Genomic DNA, 19,628 nt, shown 5'->3' with positions numbered 1-19,628 from the left:
GCTTTGTTGCTCAACAAGTTTCCAAGTGTGAACGGCAGGCTGTCTGGACATGTAATAGGTTTTTATCAGCTCATCTTTCCATCCAGTCTCCCTGGCATGCTGGTTGAAAATTGTGCTGTGTAGGTAACTGACACCGGAGCCGGGAAGCAACTGATAAGACCATCCAAACAGAAACAACGCAACACTTGTGAAGAGACCAGAGTGTCCATCTTCAGTTCACTCAGCAGTGATACCGAAAAATACTAAAGCAAATAAAGATCATTTACACACATGCACCATTAACCTTATGAAAGACAAAAGCAGGCCATACAATTCAGACAGTGGTTAGCTGTAAACCGAGAGCTCTCGCTCTGCCCAGCCACACTCATGCAAGCTAGGAATGTATTCTGAATAGGGAGAAAGGAGAAAGATGCTGTCCGACTCCTCAGGTGTCAACTTCTTTCTCTGAGAAGGATATGGTCAGATATAATGAAATCTAACTGCCTGATCCATCGTTGCCTCAACATTTGCCAGTGGTGGAGAGTAGAAATGCCTATACACACTTCTTGTTGGGTGGTCCTGTCAAAATAGAGAGGTTTAGTCAACATAAATGTGTATAGCCAGCTTAAAATGATATTCCAGATTCACCAAAATAAATAAAAAATAAATAAATAAATAAATAAATGACTGTGAGGAGCAGAGACCAGGAGCAGTCAGAGTTACAACAGTGTGTGTGTGTGGGGGGGGGGGGGGGGGGGGGGAGGGGAATCAGGACTGGTGAGTATGCTAGCTCACTCGAGGCATATCTATATTGTAGGGTCCGTTCCTATGAGGTCATCTTACCATGGTACACACTCATTGATCAGATAGTATGCCCAGTACTTCCATCTTTCTATATTTTTATTGCAATGAAAAATTACTGAAATGTTACACCTCTTACTGCCTGAAGTTTGCTGCTGTAAGTTTATTGTTTGTATTTCAATAATAGCAGTGTGCACATTCATATTTATAAAAGCTATTTTTGGCCACCGTCACTATGCAAAACTTTTTAAATGTCCTAGCGACATATAAAACGTTTTCAGTCTAAGTGTCCAGACTGACAGGTCAGGAGAACAAGCTGGGAGTAGTTTGTGCCCACCATGTTTTCTCCCGGCTCCATGTCACATATTCAAATCCCACTTACTAAGCAAGTCTATGTTTTGATCATGTGATGTCCTCAAAGGGGTTGTCAGTGGTGCAGAAAAGGTCTTGCCCGTTCTCTACCACACTCGTTTCCACCCTCTGCACTTTTCAGAAGAATACCTTTTCAGGCGAGAGAGTGTGGGTGCCAGTCTTGATCATAGTGTGCAGGGAGAGGAGGGCGCGTCCGTGCAGGCGTCTCCTGGCTCGTTCTCCTGATCAGCGGAGGTCAGAACACACCCACTGAGCAATACCTTTGACATATCGCTAGGACTTGTCAAGAATTTAGCAAAATAACAGGTTATCTTTAAACACCCCAACAACATAAAGGGTATCACGAAGAAACACTACTCATTGGCCCCGATTTACTAAGAGTGGAGTGTAGGTTTCTTTGTGGGTTTTAATTCCCTACAATTTAATTTCCACAATATTTACTAAGGTTTCCCTACATTTTGACTTTTGACTTTGACAAACACACCCCTTTCCAGCAAACACACCCCTTTTTTGTGTTCTCTACGTAAAATGGAGTTAGTGTTTTTTTTTTTTTTCAATTCTGGTGCAGACAGAATCTGGCGCACAACCCGACAAAATATGTCGGGTTTGCAATAGTAAATGAGGGCCATTGTCTGTACAAGAATAGACAGACATTGCATTACATTACATAAAAACAAGGTAAAAGCGACAGGCGTGTCATCAGCATCCATACTGCAGCAATGTCCAGAGTACGACAGCATCCTTGAAATATTTAGAAAAGGCGAGTCAGCCAAGTCTAATAAATTATTCAGCTTTATATAATGAAATGGATTTAATACATTATATGGATTTAAACACTCATAAATAAGTGATTTACATACTGCATTTATCCTATGCCTTTACATTGTTCAGAGCTTTCTATTGGGATTTTTTATTTTTTTAAATCAACTGGTGCCAGAAAGTTAAACAGATTTTCAAATTGCTTCTATTTAAAAATCTTAATCCTTCCATTACTTATCAGCTGCTATATGCTTCACAGGAAGTTATTTTCTTTTTTAATTTCCTTTCTGTCCGACCACAGTGCTCTCTGCTGACATCTCTGTCTATTTTAGGAACTGTCTGGAGCAGGATAGATTTTCTATAGGGATTTTGCTCCTACTCTGGACAGTTCATAAAATGGACAGAGGTGTCAGCAGAGAGCACTGTGGTCAAATAGAAAGTAAATTAGGAAGAAAATAACTTAATCTGAAACATACAGCAGCTGATAAGTACTGGAAGGGTTAAGATTTTTAAATAGAAGTAATTTGCAAATCTCAGTAAAAAAAATGTTTACCCAAAACCTCAAGGAGAGTGTATATAGTATCTATAATGAATGGAAAAGACCGTGCTTCAATTAACAGTAGCATTTATTATAATATCACATTAATTATAAAAATTGTGGTAGTATTAAGAAGATCCCCTCACAGGGCCCTATGGGGGGGGGGATCAGACAATAAAATACACTAAAATAATTACTGATGCCTCTAATGTGCGTTCATATAGCAGATATCATGTAAAAATATCTAGAAATAAATGGTTCACTATAAAGATATCGATGTCACTTAATAATGTATCACAAAACTGTTCTTTCAATAAAGATGAATGGCAATTGTTATGAAACAATGTTGCAGTATTGTCCTTCTGATATGAAAGTGTATCAGGATTGCGGTATCCTCTGAGGGCAGAGATATTAAAAGTTCCAGCAGAGTATAATAGAAAGTCTGTGGACTATGAGTGCCGATATTTCTCTGCGCTGGCAGGCGATGACTAAAGATGTTGCCGGTGATGATAGCAGCTGGACCGGACTGCACCGGACCTGTTGTTTAAGCTGACCGTCTGTGTGCACAGGATTATAGAAGCGCTTTAAGAATAAAGGTTATGCGCTCACCGGTATCTGATGTTAGGTAGTCCAAGTTAGTACCCGATCTGGGACAAGAGCTGTTTGCCAGTTCACTGATGTACTCCAATATCTCGGCCTCGTGGAGTTGGCGTGTGACGTCACTGAGAGCTCTGCTGGAACAACGGCCTCACCGGAGTGGAGATGGAATAGGAGCCGTAAGTGTTAGCCGCATATATAGATTAGAACTGCAACTGCCAAGTGAAAAACCGCACATGTAGATGGCATCCACCTCCTAGACGCATTTCAGGGTACTTGGGTATCGACCCTTTCTTCAGTAGGTTATCCCTACTGATTTGAAAAAAAAAATTTTTTTTCAAGGTAATACCCCTTTAATATAGCATGCAGTGTCCACTTTTTTAAATATTACAGATGAAAACAAACTCTGTATACCTCCATTCAAAATCATAGGTACAGCACTGGACCAAGTCGTTGGTGCTGTATTGGAAGTTTCTTTCTTCTTAATTTCCTTTCTGTCTGACCACAGTGCTCTCTGCTGACACCTCTGCCGATTTTAGGAACTGTCCAGAGTAGGAGCAAATCCCCATAGAAAACCTCTCCTGCTCCGGACAGTTCCTAAATGGACAGAAATGTCAGAGAGATCTGCAGTCAGACAGAAAGGAAATTCAAAAATAAAAAAAAACTTCCTGTGGAGCATATAACAGCTGATAAGCACTGGAAGGACTAATATTTTTTAATAGAAGTAATTTACAAATCTGTTTAACTTTCTGGCACCAGTTGATTTAATATTTTTTCCAGGGGAGTACCCCTTTAAAGGAGTTGTCTGCGGAGCAGAAGAGGTCTTACTTGCTCTGCTCCTCAGCAATCACATCTGCCCTCTGCACTTTTCGAATGTTTACCTTCCAAACAAGAGAGTACAGGTGCCATTCACAACACCATACAGCTATTTGAGATCATGTGCGGGTTTGGTTTCCCCTGCATACGATGATCGTGACTGGTACCCAACCTCTCTCGCCTCAAAAGGGCGGAAGTGTCTTAGAGAACAAGTAAGACCATTTCCTGCACCGCCAACAACCCCTTATATTGTCCCCTAGAAGTTTTGCTTGGGTGAACAGCACTCAGAATGTCTATGGCAACCTAATACAGAAACATAGGGACTCAATGTGCCTCTGTAAGGACTGAGAGTGCATAGCTATGCCATGTTTATGAGGCTTATGCATCTGGGTAAACAACTCATGTCAGAAAAATCAGCCATAACTCAAACCACTGACATGGGATATCTTTGGCGGGATGGGAACAGTCCATTCATGGAAGTTGGCACATTGAAAGCAGAATAAATGGCAAATGTGAAGATATAAGCAACTATGACACAGGACGAACTGTAATGACTAGACAATTGGGTCAGATCACCTCCAAAATGACAGGTGTTGTGGGGAATTCCCGGAATGCAGAGGTTAGTACTTATCAAAAGTGTCTGAAGAAAGGAACTGGTAGGAAAACCGGAAATAAGTTATGGTTAAGAGAATGCCAATAGGTAGGAAGTAGGTCCTTCCATAGTTGGTGTTTTTATCTCTCTCAACACCAATTATCTAGAGAAGAAACCAACTTATTAAGTAGGGGTCTTTTCTTTTTGGCCTAGCACTGGACCACATTGTTTGAATTATTTGTGGATTTAAATAGATTGATAATGTTAAAAAGCTGATTGCCAACAGATACAATACTTTTAAAACAACATAAACAACTACAAATTAAATTCCTATTATTACTGAGCAGGATTCTACTGATTTATTATATGTAGAGGTAGAGGATGTGATTGAAACCCTAGAGGCAGACTATTACAGCAGATCTGAAGCCTGCTTCTACTTTTTACGCAGTGGAGAGTAGAGGCCCACTTTTGGAAAAGTTCTATAATAAAGTTCTGGAAAGTTTTAACAACATTAATAAGGGTAAGAAGATTTACAAATTTGTATAATAGATGTTTTACAAAAAAATAAAAAAAGGTAATAAATGATGAAAATCTGGTCATTAAGCCAAAATATATAAGGAGGGAAGGGGGGGGGGGAGCATCAGGACACATTTCACATGTAGCGTGTGCATACCAACAACAAATTACATTACGGAACACCATGGGTAACTATGAACGTACTGTTCCTTATATAAACTGTATATAAGTATATATAAAGTCTTCATTTCATGTTACTACCTGATGAAGGAGGATCAAGTACAACCTCCGAAATGTGTTGCTATATGTTTTATCTGAATAAATAGTCCCATCCCTATGGAGGTATCTGGTTCTAGCACCTATCTACCTTTGTTTGTTATATACCTGGAAGTAAGGGAACCAACATCTATTCAAAGCACACCAGGAAGGGGGAGGTGAGCCATGTCTACATTCCTTCATTGTAAAGTAAATGTGTACCTATATTTTTACTTTGCATTTTGAGATAGACAGAATCTTCTACTTAGCCCTAGCAACATTTTTATTTTAATGTTTCATAACTAGTAACCAGGATCATAGGTGCCTAAAGCTCACTGATGCACTTGCGTAGCAAAGACTAGCCTGCATGGTCCAATCCCACAAAAGATCTATTGTAGCCCAAATTGTTTTCAGTTGGTGACATGAAGTGCAAAATACCCAAATCTCCATATAAATACAATCCAGGGTGGTCCCTCTTTGCAACTTAAATAACCCCCATTGTTTCAAGAAACTTTAAGACTGTTTGCTAGTACTCAGTCATGTCCTTCATGCTGCTACTGCTTCTGAAGCTGTGGTACAGAGATATAGGGGAACAGGATCTTTCCATCTGTGTGTGCAGTTTATGGGAGACAACATTGCAGTTAGTCTCTACCCTTTAGCAGAGGGACAACTAAAATATGTAAACGAAGCCTACACAGAGAAGAAATCTCATAAAAAATAAAATTTTATATAATGGCCAGAGATCGGGCACACGGACAGCTTATCCTGAAAAATCCCCTGAAGCGACAGGTATGCTCGACAGCTTAGAGCAGTTTTGGCAGCATTAGGGAGACCTACATAAGATAAGGCAAATGGATTTTATGTTATGGCTGAATGGTGTATATTCAGCTTTATATTCTTTTATGCAGCTATAACGCACATCCCCTGATGCTTTATTCTAATAGAACTTCTTATGTTTTCTAATTAGTTCTTTTGGTGAATTAGAGCTTCACAACCTTAGTTACAATAAAAGCCAATTGAACTTAACCAAGGTTCATTTTAAGTCCATCTGGAGGTTGTTAAGACAAGGATGTGGTTTAAAACGTTCTTCGGTGTGCTTTGCATACTCCCTGTAGAGGTAGCTCATTTGAACTGTTCCTCTCTTCTCGGAGATGTAGAAAGTGGTGTTGAGACTAATTGGAACACACCAATGTTCAGCCGGGGGTTATAGCAAAGCAGCGATGATCTGCTTTGAACTTACTGCGCTCTTATTAAATTTGCATGTTGCATAATGTAATTGATTTGGTAAGTGTCTAGAACTGACAGATATTGAATACAAGAGGGGGTAATGCAAGTCTTATGTAGCCATGTGATTGATAATTTCATAGGAAGACCTCCCAGTTACATGCCCTTTTTAGCATCTAAAGGAACTTCTACTCCATTCAGCTTCCTAACCTAATTATTCAATAGCATGTGTAAATCAATGGAAATAAATGACTTAACACAGCATCAAATCCACAGCAAGCACGCTATGTGTGAATATATCCTTAAAGAGTACCTGCAACATTCAACGCCTATCAATATCTTTAAACCAGGCATGAAGAGACACATTCCATGCTGGGCTCTCTGTTAACTGAAGGAATTGCCTGATGCCCAGCAAGTTCTGTGCATGAGCCCATCTCAAATTAATAGGACTTGTGCATGGAACTCACTCTGCTTCGGATGGTTACTTTAGAAACCAAACAACAAATTGTCGACTGTCTCTCCCTCTGTAGAAACGGTGGTAGTTTAAAGGGGTATTCCAGCTTTATACCTCTTATTCCCTAGCCAAAGGATAGGGGATAAGATTTATGATCTCAGGTGTCCCACCTCCGAAACGTGACAACACATGGCGTGATTAGGGGGCGTGGCCATGACGTCACATCCGCGTCTTGGAGGTAGCACCCGGCACAGAATTCCAGGGGCTGCACCGAGATCACGGGAGTCCCCAGTGGCGGGACACCTGCGATCATACATCATATCCCCTATCATTTGGATATGGGATAAGATGTATAAAGCCAGAATACCCCTTTAAGTACAGGTACACTCTAAAAATCCAGACTGAAATGGCTGCGTCTGTTTCATAGGCAGAACCTTCGGCTACTGCATATGGAAATATTGTACTTTGTAATGAAAATGAATAAAAAAAATTCTACTTTGACTACGTCTAAACTCTGAGCGAAACTAACTTATAATTGCACTTGTCTGAATAATGCCATAAAATTCAGAAGGCTTGAAAGACTATATATGCTCTCTTCATATATATCACACTCTAAGATCTGATCATTCCCACATCAGAGGTTCAATTTGGAGCTCCTGTTGCAGATTCCATCAACAATGCCAGAATAGGGCCAGCTAACTGCACTACTTTGTCTGGTAAAATAGCAGACACAGTGACAAACTCGTCAATGGGGTCCATCGGCGACACTTGGCATCTGTTATGTTGCATATGTTGGAGCAAAACAGAAATAAAAGATGTTAACAAGCCCTTAGCTGGCTTTCTCTCATTGTGGACAGAGGCATAGGTGGACTTTTGCAGCAACAGCCAATTCACATTTCCATCAACATTTTTACTCTTCTGCTCCATCATAGATACAGAACCATCAACAATACAATAATCCAGATCCGCTGAACACCAGACAGTCCATGTTTGCAGTTTGTTGTACACCCTTGTACTAGACAAAACAGAGGTGCGTGCAGCAGTATGTAAATGTGAATAGGATCTTAGGCTGTCAGTTTAGCCAGTGCTGAAGGTACAAGTCTGTACCAATAACTTAAAGAGTACCTGTCACCAAACTAAACTTTTAATATATTGTTCCTTATGTTATTAAAAAACACTTTGCTATTTACTTGCTGTTAAACTTCTCAAACGTTAAATGTTTTTAATGTGATTGAAAAAACGGCCACTAGGTGGCTCTGTTCTGTTCCCTGCACAAGTCAAACAGTTAGTTTGGTCTCCACCCGGACCTGCAGAAGTCCAAACTCAGGAAGTGCATGCGGGGCATGGTGAGTCACAGCTCTCGCAGGCTTCAGTGACGTCGCCCCTGATGGGGAACTCACACTTTCTCCTGCCGGGAGCTCAGACAATGGGAGCAAAGGGAACGGTATGACAGAGCTTTTTTTAAAGCTCAGAATTTTTCTTTTTTTAGGGCAGGAGGGGTGTTAAGAGTAGTTAGTGAATATAATCTGAGTTAGTTTAGAAAATATGGTTTGATGACAGGTACTTTAAAGCCCTGTTGAAATTCTTTATCCCATGTCCTACAAGAGTATGTGCAGTCCCTAGCAATAGTGCACCCTTTAGAGGCAGAAGTTCCTCCCCTCCCCTTAGGAAACGGGGATGGTATTTATAGGAGTTTCTACCATATGAGTACTGTGTTGGTGCCATGACAACTAGTCGCTCATTCATATATTAGGCATATTGCAATTAAAAATCTGCCATAAAATTTTTCTCATCTGTAAGATGAGCTTAGTGGGAGACTTTTTGTGATGTTCCATACTTGTTAAAGAGGACCCCCAAAAAGTGTGATTTTTTTTTATCATTCCATAATTTAGGATTCCTTGATCACACACATTTTACAGTTTCTTTATATGCCTTCCCATTTCCGAGATATGAGGGTTTAAGGGTTTATATACGAATAAAAATATAAATTTTATAGGTGAAAAACCTCAGTTTTAGCAAATCTCTAAGGGTATTGTCACACTCCACGCATCCGCAGTGTATTTCACAGATGTGCTGTGTGTGACCCTACCATAATTGTTTTCAAATTGGGAATATACCCCCTTCTCCAAGCTCCCTCAACACTCTTCTAGAAAATACAGAGAAAATGCAGTGGGAAAACATCACTACCTGATACTTTATGACACTAGGTTACAGAGACTCTGAAAGGTCAAGACCTGTTACACGGCAGCCACCATAACTCATTAGATGCTCAGCACTTGCAGACTGGAGTCGGAAAGAAACAAATTAAAAAAAAAAAAAAAAACACACACACTCAAAACAATAAGAACATATTGTCATGACCGGGTGGACAGGGAGAGTGAACCCTAAGCTGTTCCTAGAAACACTCTCCCTGTCTACTTACCCATCTGCTCTAAACGGCGGATCAACAACTTTGAGCTGGGTTCTTCCTGCGCTAAAGTGCAACGGGTGTAAAAGGTATACAAATACAGTACATAGTCGGGGACATATCAGAAAACATAGAAGACAGTTCACACTGGACACTGAAGAAACAAACCAGACTCCCCACTCCAAACATGGAGGGACATCAATACCAAAGCTAAATAAATAGACTCCTAGCCAGCAGGCACACTCCACCGTGCGATCAGGATACTGGCCTAGAAGGAAACCAAAATATTATACACGGAACACCAGACTGAGAACCAGATGAGTCTGAATAGACTCCAGAGAAAACATCAAAAGCCAAACTCCAAAACATGGAGGAATATGGGTCAGGACTATAAACAGGAATACTAAATACAAAGCAGGGGTAAAAAAAAGCACAAGACTCTCAGTGTGAGCACAGACTAAGATAACAAGGTAATTTAAACTGACAGATGCACTAACAAACAGACTAAAATTTATATCATAAACAGGAATCAAACCATGGTGAAAACTAAGATATTGAAGATGGACATAGCAAAAGTGAATCATAAAACAGTCAGAGTAAGAACTAATCACCAGCACAGAGTTCAGCACGGCTCTGGTTTTAAAACCACACCCGAGCTCCCATTGGCTAATAGCATTAACTATTCCTTAGCCAGGAAGAATAGCACAGGAAACAGTTCAGGCACAAATCCTAGTGTCTGAATAGACACCAAAACAGAAAAATATAAAAACACAAAAACTGACATTACACATATATTCAGATAAAACACCCAAACCATTAAAATTCGACAAAAGCATTTCTTCAATCATAGGCACCGTTTGACCAGCTAATCAGCTAATTGAGCAAGTGCATTTTATAGGGAAGTCAATATACACATATACGATCTGCCGGCCACCCCACACAAGTCACTAGGCGCCTGCATAGAAAACTGACAAATTAAAATCTTCCCCATCCAGGGAATTGCAGAATAATTTGTTCTTTTCTTAGGATAATTGTAATCAGCAGGCCGCCTCGTCATCAATCTTCCTTATAAACCACAAAGGTTGTAAGGTAATCTGAGAACTGTGATGGACTGCGGGAGTTTTAATGTATCAAATATCTAAGCTTGCTTTGCAAATTTTCTTTCATATAACTCCCAGGAAGCATCCGTTATTGCAGTTGAAACCTTCAAATCTAGGTCTCTGGTTGCAAATAATTCTCCTTTGTCATTAATGTCGCTATTTAATAGGTAGGTATAAATCTCTCAGCTGAAAATTTCCCCACTGGTGCTACCAGTAATAATAATAACAATAATGTCCGCTTTAGACCCATAGGCTCTGAGAGAAATACTATGCGGCAGTGCTCTCCAGTCACTGGCGTGGAAACCACTTGTGGTTCGTATGCTCCCTTAAGTGGTTTCTGTGCCAGAAGAAATGTCAGAACATTACTGGGATTTTCTACCAGGGTTAAAGCATATAGCTGGCTCTTGGCATTATTGGATCATATGCATGGTCAGCCTTTCAGAATTCGACTTAAATGGGCACTGTTATTATAGGGGATAAGATGTCTGATCGCGGGGGTCCCGCTGCTGGGGACCCCTGGGATCTCGGCTGCAGCACCCTGCTGTCATTACTGCATAGAGCAAAATCGCTCTATGCGTAATGACGGGCAATACAGGGGCCGGAGCATCGTGACATAATGGCTCTGCCCCCTCGTGACATCATGGCCCGCCCCCTCAAAACAAGTCTATGGGAGGGGGCATGACAGCCATCACGCCCCCTCCCATAGACTTTTATTAAGGGGTGCACAGACTTTGGGGGAGAGGGGTGCAGCCTTATCCAATCATAGCTCATCTCAAACTGAACGTCTCTGGGCTGTGTGTAGCAGAGTGAGGAAGGAAGTTCTCCTTTGTATGGTTTCAGATGATGTCACGCCTGCTGGATAATGCTCCTTCCCAGTGTGTGAATCTGACTGAGCAGAAAATACAGAACAATATCAAGGTAAAAAACTAAAAAACTAAAAATATAAAAATAAAGGCAGGGGGTGGTTTATCATGATGGGGCAGTGAACTGGTCAGATTATAAAATTTAACAATATCATGACTGGTACTCTTTAAAGGGGTACTCTGACGCTTAGACATCTTATCCCTTATCCAAAGGATAGAGGATAAGATGCCTGATCGTGGGGGTCCCGCCGCTGGGGACCCCCATGATCTTGCACGCCACACCTCGTTGAAAATCAGTCCCCTAAGCATGTCGATCACACCTTCAATGCAAGCCTATGGGAGGGGGCATAACCGCTGTCACGCCCCCTCCCACATGGGTGAAAATTCAACTTTTGTAACTCTTACAGAGTAGAATATCAGGTTTAGCCACAGCGATTTTTCAGGATTCAAGTGAAGCTAGGATTCAATTACATCCTTATCCTTGTAAGACTCCAGTTTAATTCCTCCTCCCCCCCCCCCCCCCCCGAAAAAAAAAAAAAAAGTTATTAGCTTTTCATAATCACAGCATCAATGAAAAATAAATGTATTCCTTGTCAAAACTTCCCCAACCTCCGAACACTTCAGCTCCTCTCTTCTCATTGCATTATCATACAACACATTCACAAATTAGACTCAAATGTATCATCCAGCTGTTTTTAAGCCGAACGTGCTCAGTAGAATTTAGATATTTCAAAGTGTGCTGAATATTTCATTCCAAAAATGTTCCTCAATGAATCTTTAACTTCCCTAATATATTCCTTGTCCCCTTCTCTACCGCTTGCCCAGATGCATTAAATACGAGCAGCATGGAGGGCACGCTCTGCTCCAGTGTCAGTCCTGGTGTGGCGGCTTCACCATAGACTATACCACAGACATGTCTTTTTATAGAAGGCCTTTTAGGATCGCAGGAAGAAAATTTTCTAAAGTTTTGTTGCACCTGCTCTTGCCTCCTGTCTCTGCCAAGCACACTTACCAAAAAGAAAGATTAAGACGCCTCGTATTTCTCTAATGAATTCCGCCAGACGCCAGGTTTCTCTGTTCTAAAGAATAATAATCACACTACAAAACAAGAGCTCAGCGACTTTAACTTATCATAAAACAATTCCGTGTAGCAAAAGCGCAAATAATGTTACGAAGAGAAAAAAATATTCATGACTGCAATGCTACAGAATTCTAATTTCTTTCTATTCATGGGTTGTGTCTGGTTTTAATTGTAAAAACAGCGCCCCCACTGTCTTCAGGCTGGGCCTGAGTACAGCCCCACTCAATTAAAAGGTGTTGTCATGAGGAAATGACCTATTGTTTAACCCCTTAAGGACGCAGGACGTAAATGTACGTCCTGGTGCGGTGGTACTTAACGCACCAGGACGTACATTTACGTCCTGTGCATAACCGTGGGCATCGGAGCGATGCCCGTGTCATGCGCGGCTGATCCCGGCTGCTGATCGCAGCCAGGGACCCGCCGGCAATGGCAGACGCCCGCGATCTCGCGGGCTTCCGCCATTAACCCCTCAGGTGCCGGGATCAATACACATTCCGGCATCTGCGGCAGTGCGCGATTTAAATGAACGATCGGATCGCCCGCAGCGCTGCTGCGGGGATCCGATCATTCAGAACGCCGCACGGAGGTCCCCTCACCTTCCGGCGTCTCCTGCTCTGGTCTGAGATCGAGCAGACCAGAACAGAAGATGACCGATAACACTGATCTGTTCTATGTCCTATACATAGAACAGATCAGTATTAGCAATCATGGTATTGCTATGAATAGTCCCGTATGGGGACTATTCAAGTGTAAAAAAAAATGTTAAAAAATGTAAAAAAAAAAGTAAAAGTAAAAGTTAAAAAAAGTGAAAAATTACCTCCACCAATAAAAAAGTAAAACGTCCGTTTTTTCCTATTTTACCCCCAAAAAGCGTAAATTTTTTTTTTATAGACATATTTGCTATCACCGCGTGCGTAAATGTCCGAACTATTAAAATAAAATGTTAATGATCCCATACGGTGAACGGCGTGAACGTAAAAAAAAATAAAAGTTCAAAATTGCTACTTTTTTAATACATTTTATAAAAAAAAAATTATAAAAAAATGTATTAAAAGTTTTTTATATGCAAATGTGGTATCACATGTGGATTATAAACGTACTAATTTGGTTAAAAAGTTTGTGATTTTTTTTAAGCACAACAATAATATAAAAGTACCGTATGTAATAATGGGTATCATTTTAATCGTATTGACCCTCAGAATAAAGAACACACGTCATTTTTACCGTAAATTTTACGGCGTGAAAACAAAACCTTCCAAAATTAGCAAAATTGCGTTTTTCTTTTTAATTTCCCCACAAAAATAGTGTTTTTTGGTTGCGCCATATATTTTATGATATAATGAGTTATGTCATTACAAAGGACAACTGGTCGCGCAAAAAACAAGCCCTCATACTAGTCTGTGGATGAAAATATAAAAGAGTTATGATTTTTAGAAGGCGAGGAGGAAAAAATGAAAACATAAAAATTAAATTGTCTGAGTCCTTAAGGCCAAAATGGGCTGAGTCCTTAAGGGGTTAAATTGTATTTTTTTTTTTTTTTTTTTTTTTTTTTTTTTTTAATATAGTTTTTTTTGTTTTACTATCTAAATTTCAAGCAATCCTGAAATCTTGCAGTTTTCATTCTGACCACTAAGCCTAAAGCTGGAAAAATACTTTCAATATCTGTCGGCTGGACATTTGTTTAGCCAACATTTGTCACTTCCATTAATCCAGCATGTCTGACCCTTAGGTACACTGACATCATCTGTTGGTGGGGAATTGGGAAGCTGTCATACACCTTAGAAAGTCAGCCAAACATGCCAAAGTTGGCGGCATTGGCCGACTTTAGTATAAGATGTATTGGTATCTTAAAACTAAGCTAAGAATTCTTGGTCTGTATAGATTCCTTTCCAGAGAGAGTGAAAGGTGACATCAGTATTCAGATAAGCCAATAGGTGATGTTCTCAGCTCAGCCTCCCCCTCACCGTGGAAAGACCTCTGCATAGGTCACAAAGCCTGTCAAGAAACCTTTCCCATTCAAGTCAACAAGTTTGGGCTAGACTACTGCAGCCTATGTCCATGGCTGTAAACCATCTCTCTTAAAGCATAGTTGTCCCCATAATAATGTACAAAAATAAAATTAAAAATCAGAAAATAGAAACAGATTAGAAAAAAGAACAATGTTGCAGTTTCTGGTGCTAATCAGTAAAAGAAAAGAAAAAATGTTGCAACACAATCCCTATAAAAGTCCCCAGGGTGCCTCAAAAAGGGAAACTTACAGAAGGATCAACCACACTAACTTGGATATACAGGTAGATAGTGCGGGTGACCTTGTTTTTAGGGCTTCTTAGCGGGTGAAACACATTGAAATATTCATCTTGTTGCTAGTTTGGTAATTTCTTCTTAACTGCACTAGAGGAAGCTGCTGTATATGCAATGCTTTCTCCCCCTCACTTTGGCCAATAACGTCCCCCTGTCATATATATATAATTCTTTGGAATGTCTGAAAGAGCTGGATTTATCAGCATTAGGGGGCAGGTTATCTGCCAGAGCAGGAGGGAGAAAGCATTGCACATACAGCAGCGGCTGCCTCCAGTGCAGTAAAGAAGCAATGACCACATTAGCAAGAAGATGAATATCTCCTAAACAGCTGCACCGATTTTTTTCACCAGGTAAGTATAAGAAACAGGGTCACTCACACTATCTGTATATTCAGGTTAGATGCTGTCAGTTTCCTATAAAAAAAATAAAAATAAAAGGATATTCACCTGCCCAATCCCGCAAAGCTACTGTTTTGACGATGCCCAAGGACCCAGCTTCCTGGTGACATCTTGACTGGTAAAGGGAAACTGGTAAAAGGAAATGCGGGTCACTCCTACAGTTTCATTTTTTGTGACTTTGACCTCCATACAACCTACTTAGGTACTATCTCTTTTAAAGAAGCATAAGAGGTCTTCTTAGTCTTATGTGAATGATCACCAAAAACGGGGCATAAAATTATTTTACATTCAACTATGAATCAATCTGGAAGAGTTGGGAGGTAACCAATAAGGCCAGTTCTAAAACTCATTAAAGGACTGTAATTCAACTATTCTAGATTTCTATCATATATGTCTGGTTAAATAATATAGACACCTGGGAAGTACTACAATATATCCAAGCAGGTTTTCAATTCAGGATACCAAGTTAGGTGACAACACCATGGAAGCTTTAAAGGGTTTTTCCCCAATTCCACAAGTTATGCCCTATCCACAGACCCCAGTGGCCATCCCCACCAATCCCAATAACGTAGAACAAAGCCAAACAATCTGCAGTTTTTGGAAGCCCCATAGAGGATAAATAGAGCGCTGGCCATGCACGTGAACTGTGCTCTTTTTATTCAGAGGATAATTCACACTATATTCTCAGGATCGGTGAGGGTTTAAGTGGTCAGAACCCCCACTGATCAAAAGTTATACCCAGGATGTGGGATAACCAGCTGTAGATGGAAATACCCCTTTTAATGCCAGCCCAGCAATGCCCATATTTATGTTTTAGAAATTGTTAAATTCAATTTACCAGTGAAAAGAAACCATGAGCCTGCATAGGCCATGGTATCCCTTATGTCTATGTTCCTAATCCCATGAGTTTTATCAACACTGAATGGAAATACAATTTAAATAATAAAAAAAAAAAAACTACATGATGCGTGCTATGAAACTTTTCTCCGTTTCTAAATATCATGAACCTATTTTTACTTATTGTTTTCCTTGTACAAGGTAACAATTTTTTCTCTCTAAGCTGAACATGCATTTTATGCTCTGTTCTACGTACATAAATGGTCACATAAAGCTAAGTGGATAGGCAGGGTAGAAGGGAAGTGACAGGTGCTTAAATATAGCAATCATGTACCCTGCAAATAATGAGAGCGGGCACGTCGTGTAAAGAAAAATGCCTGTTGCTGATGTAAGACCGGCCCAGTCACAGTATATAGACTCTGCCCAGCGACTTGTCCCGAGAGAACTATTGTTACCTCACAGTGAGTATCTTAGCAAAATTTGGAGAGAAGCCCAGGAGCTACAAGCACTTAACGCTCGCAATTGTGAACCTTTCCATTATTATTTATGTTCGTGGTGGCTGAAGTAAAGGAATAAACAAAGTGCAGAGAAAAGGCCTGGCATCTAAGACTTGCATAAGAACACTGAATTACACGGGTGGGTTCACAGAACTCTCTCAGAGCAGACCCAGAGAGGATGAGCTTTTATGACTGAATAGCACCGGCCGGCAACTTGTTTTGATGCAGAGAACAGAAACCTCCAACCGGTAACCACCACTTTTCAAGTGAATGTTCAAGAAAAAAAAAATTACCACATGTCAAGTGCTAAGGAGCTGGACTCCCTCTTAGCGTATTTCTCAAGCAAACAAACATTATTACACACAGGCATTATTTCTACAGTCAAGTTACTTCTCAGCATATCACACAAAATGTTGACCAAAATGGCTCAATTAAGACTTAACATTTAATTGAGATGCATGAAATTAAAAAAATGTCCTCCAGCACCACTACGTGCAAACATGAAAATCTACAAGACAAAAGAAAGAGCTTAACTAGGCCAGCTTGATAAATAGATGTGTGGGGTAAAGCCGAGCAGATATGGCCAGAAAAAGAATTACTATCCACACAATGCAGCCCAAATACTGTCATGAATTACTGCTAATAAAACAAAGTAAACAAACCAAATCTCTCTAATATGTCACAACGCATTTCCCCCTTGATTAGGTGCTTACAATGACTGTGTTCATCAGGGGACCGGGAATCGTAACACACACCAACATCAAAAATATGGCTGCAAAAAAGAAAGTGCCAAAACAATACAGGTAAGATATCCTGGTCCACTAAGGAACCACTCAGACCCAAAACAGACACATAATTAGGCTATGTTCACATGGAAAAACTGTAGAATGTCCACCCAGAATACATTTTTTGTTTCGCCAGCACTGGGACCGCTCGGACAAACAACCTCTCTTCATAGACAGCAATACATTGCCGGAATCCACAGAAACATTGACCCTGTGTGGCCACATATCACGTCTTCAATTTCAAATGCCAGAAGACCAAATATCTGAGGCACATACAACTACACATGTTTACACCAGAGCTCTGCAGTCGCAGCGGCTCTCATAGCAGAAATGGTAGCAACGCAGAACTTCAAACAATAGTGTTTTCTGGGTTATCATAATATTCTGGGCTCAGAACCAAGCCTATGCAGGGATCACACACGGTAAACACATAACAACCACTAGGGTATACGCTGGCCACAATCCAAAGCATCCACTAGGATCCTTGGCACTGAACATCTTATTTTCACGTCAATAAGAATGTGTAATGTTGCTAGCTATCATTTCAGACTGTTTATCAATAGAATAAATCTAGCAGTCAACCCTGTGAAAATCATATGGCCACATAGTTAAACTGAGTATGGGCCTAACCTTTACTGAATATAGCAGCAGTCACACCTAAGCACTACCGCTTGATTCTCTGTTTACAGGACTGACAGACAGGCCTTGTATGTCCCTATGTCCTATAGACAGTGAATTGTCTGCTACTCTAGTTTAAGCTGTGGTGCACCACGGGGTGCGATGTGAGGTGTATGAGGAAGATGTTGTCGTCCAAGGGCAGATTGTGTTAACCCCTAAATGTTTGTGACGCCAAGGTGTGGTTTTACCAAGAACCACCCAAACGGTAGTACCACTAGTCCTAATTAGGTAGGGAAAATAAGAGACCAAGGCCAGGTTAGCGTTAATGGTAGCTTTACTGAGGTAGACAGATGGTAGAGTCTTTACAGCTAGGCCAGGATCCCAGAGAGGTGACCAGTAACACAGGGGACCTCACAGCTTGCTGGGACTTGCAGCTACTTTCACAGACTTTAGGACAGCCACGCTGACTATAATAGACTTGACTGAACATAGTGACAGCAGACAGAGATGACCTGACTTACTGACTTGTGGCTGTAATTTAGGCTTGAGGCCTCCAGATGTGCTCAACACTGGCTCTGGGACATCTGGACTGGACTTGACCTCAGCAGAAAGTGAATCACAAGAGAGAGATTGTTGTACTTCTCCCTCTTATAAAGGTGGTCTGAGCAAGGAGCCCATAGGCTAGCTGCAGGTCATCTGGTCACTTGGAGCTCTCTGGGTAACAAAACATGTGACTTAACATGTGACAACCATTATGTGACTAATAACCATGTGACCATATCAAAGGTCCTTTACACATAATATACAATTATACAGACAATGGGGGTAAAGTGCAGGTGAGCCCTGGGGACGTGCACAGACTCAAGCTGATTGGACTGAGATGCATATCCCGTACTGGGACATCTTACAGCCATCATACATGGATGGTGCGGTCCAAACCTTTAACTTAAAGGGGTAATCCGCCCTTAGACATCTTATCCCCTATCCAAAGGATAGAGGATAAGATGTCTGATCGCTGGGGTCCCGCCGCTGATTCCCAGACTTTATACTAACTGAAATAAAAGTAAGCCATAAATATATGAGAGAAAGAGACCGATCCTACAAGAAACCAAAGAAGTCATATGGAAATCAGATAGGGCCTGTGTGCCACAGGCTAAATACAGAAGGCCATTCAGAGGCTTCACTGTGTAAACATCACACTGGTATGACTTACCTGAAAGAAGACCGACATGGCTGCGATCAGCCTTTTATCCATAATCGCTGCCCCAAAGCTGTCAAAGTCATCAGGATTGTAGGAATAAATCTGCATCTGTTAAAAAAAAAAAAATTTGCATTAAGACATTGAGAGGTTTAGAGATCAAATTGATATATATTTAAAGCCGTTCAAATGAGGGGCCCTGACTAAGGTGTTCGCAATATGGAAGGACGTCAATCACCATATGATTATAAAGCGTATTCATCACATTTTTCCCTCTAGATAAGTTGTCTTCAAACTATGGCCCTCCAGATGTTGCAGAACTACATCTCCCAGCAGGCCTAGTAGTCCATGTATAGCAAAGCCTTGTAGCTATCTTCAGCAGTGGCAACACACAAGTGTCTTTCATAGTACAATCCCTTGATTGTTGCTGAAGGGTATTCATGTGATGTCAATACCTTGATTCAGAGATTGATGGTGGCACGCCACACTTCACCGGGTGTTGGGATCCTTATATTTACCAAAAGCTAAACCCCAAATATTGGGACAATTTAAGTTTCATTCCCTTTCTGACAAGAATTTCCCCAAATTACCAGAAATATCAAACTAAGTTTTTGAATTAATCTGTGTCATGATAATAGAT

General features: G+C 40.7%; 1 protein-coding gene across 2 annotated transcripts in view; it reads right to left on the bottom strand.

Annotated features, from left to right (window-relative positions):
- The window catches only part of PTPRG (protein tyrosine phosphatase receptor type G), a 530,620-nt gene that overhangs the window by 231,526 nt on the left and 279,466 nt on the right, over window positions 1–19,628 (bottom strand). For both annotated transcript variants that reach the window (XM_056524508.1, XM_056524509.1), the window contains one exon: window positions 19,004–19,099. In XM_056524508.1, the coding sequence (XP_056380483.1) occupies window positions 19,004–19,099 (96 nt within the window). The remainder of the gene's footprint in view (window positions 1–19,003; window positions 19,100–19,628) is intronic.

This window comes from Hyla sarda, chromosome 6 (genome assembly GCF_029499605.1).
Source record: "Hyla sarda isolate aHylSar1 chromosome 6, aHylSar1.hap1, whole genome shotgun sequence".
NCBI lineage: Eukaryota > Metazoa > Chordata > Amphibia > Anura > Hylidae > Hyla > Hyla sarda.
The sequence above is the reverse complement of the archived record's forward strand: the minus strand, read 5'-3'. Positions and strand labels throughout refer to the sequence as shown.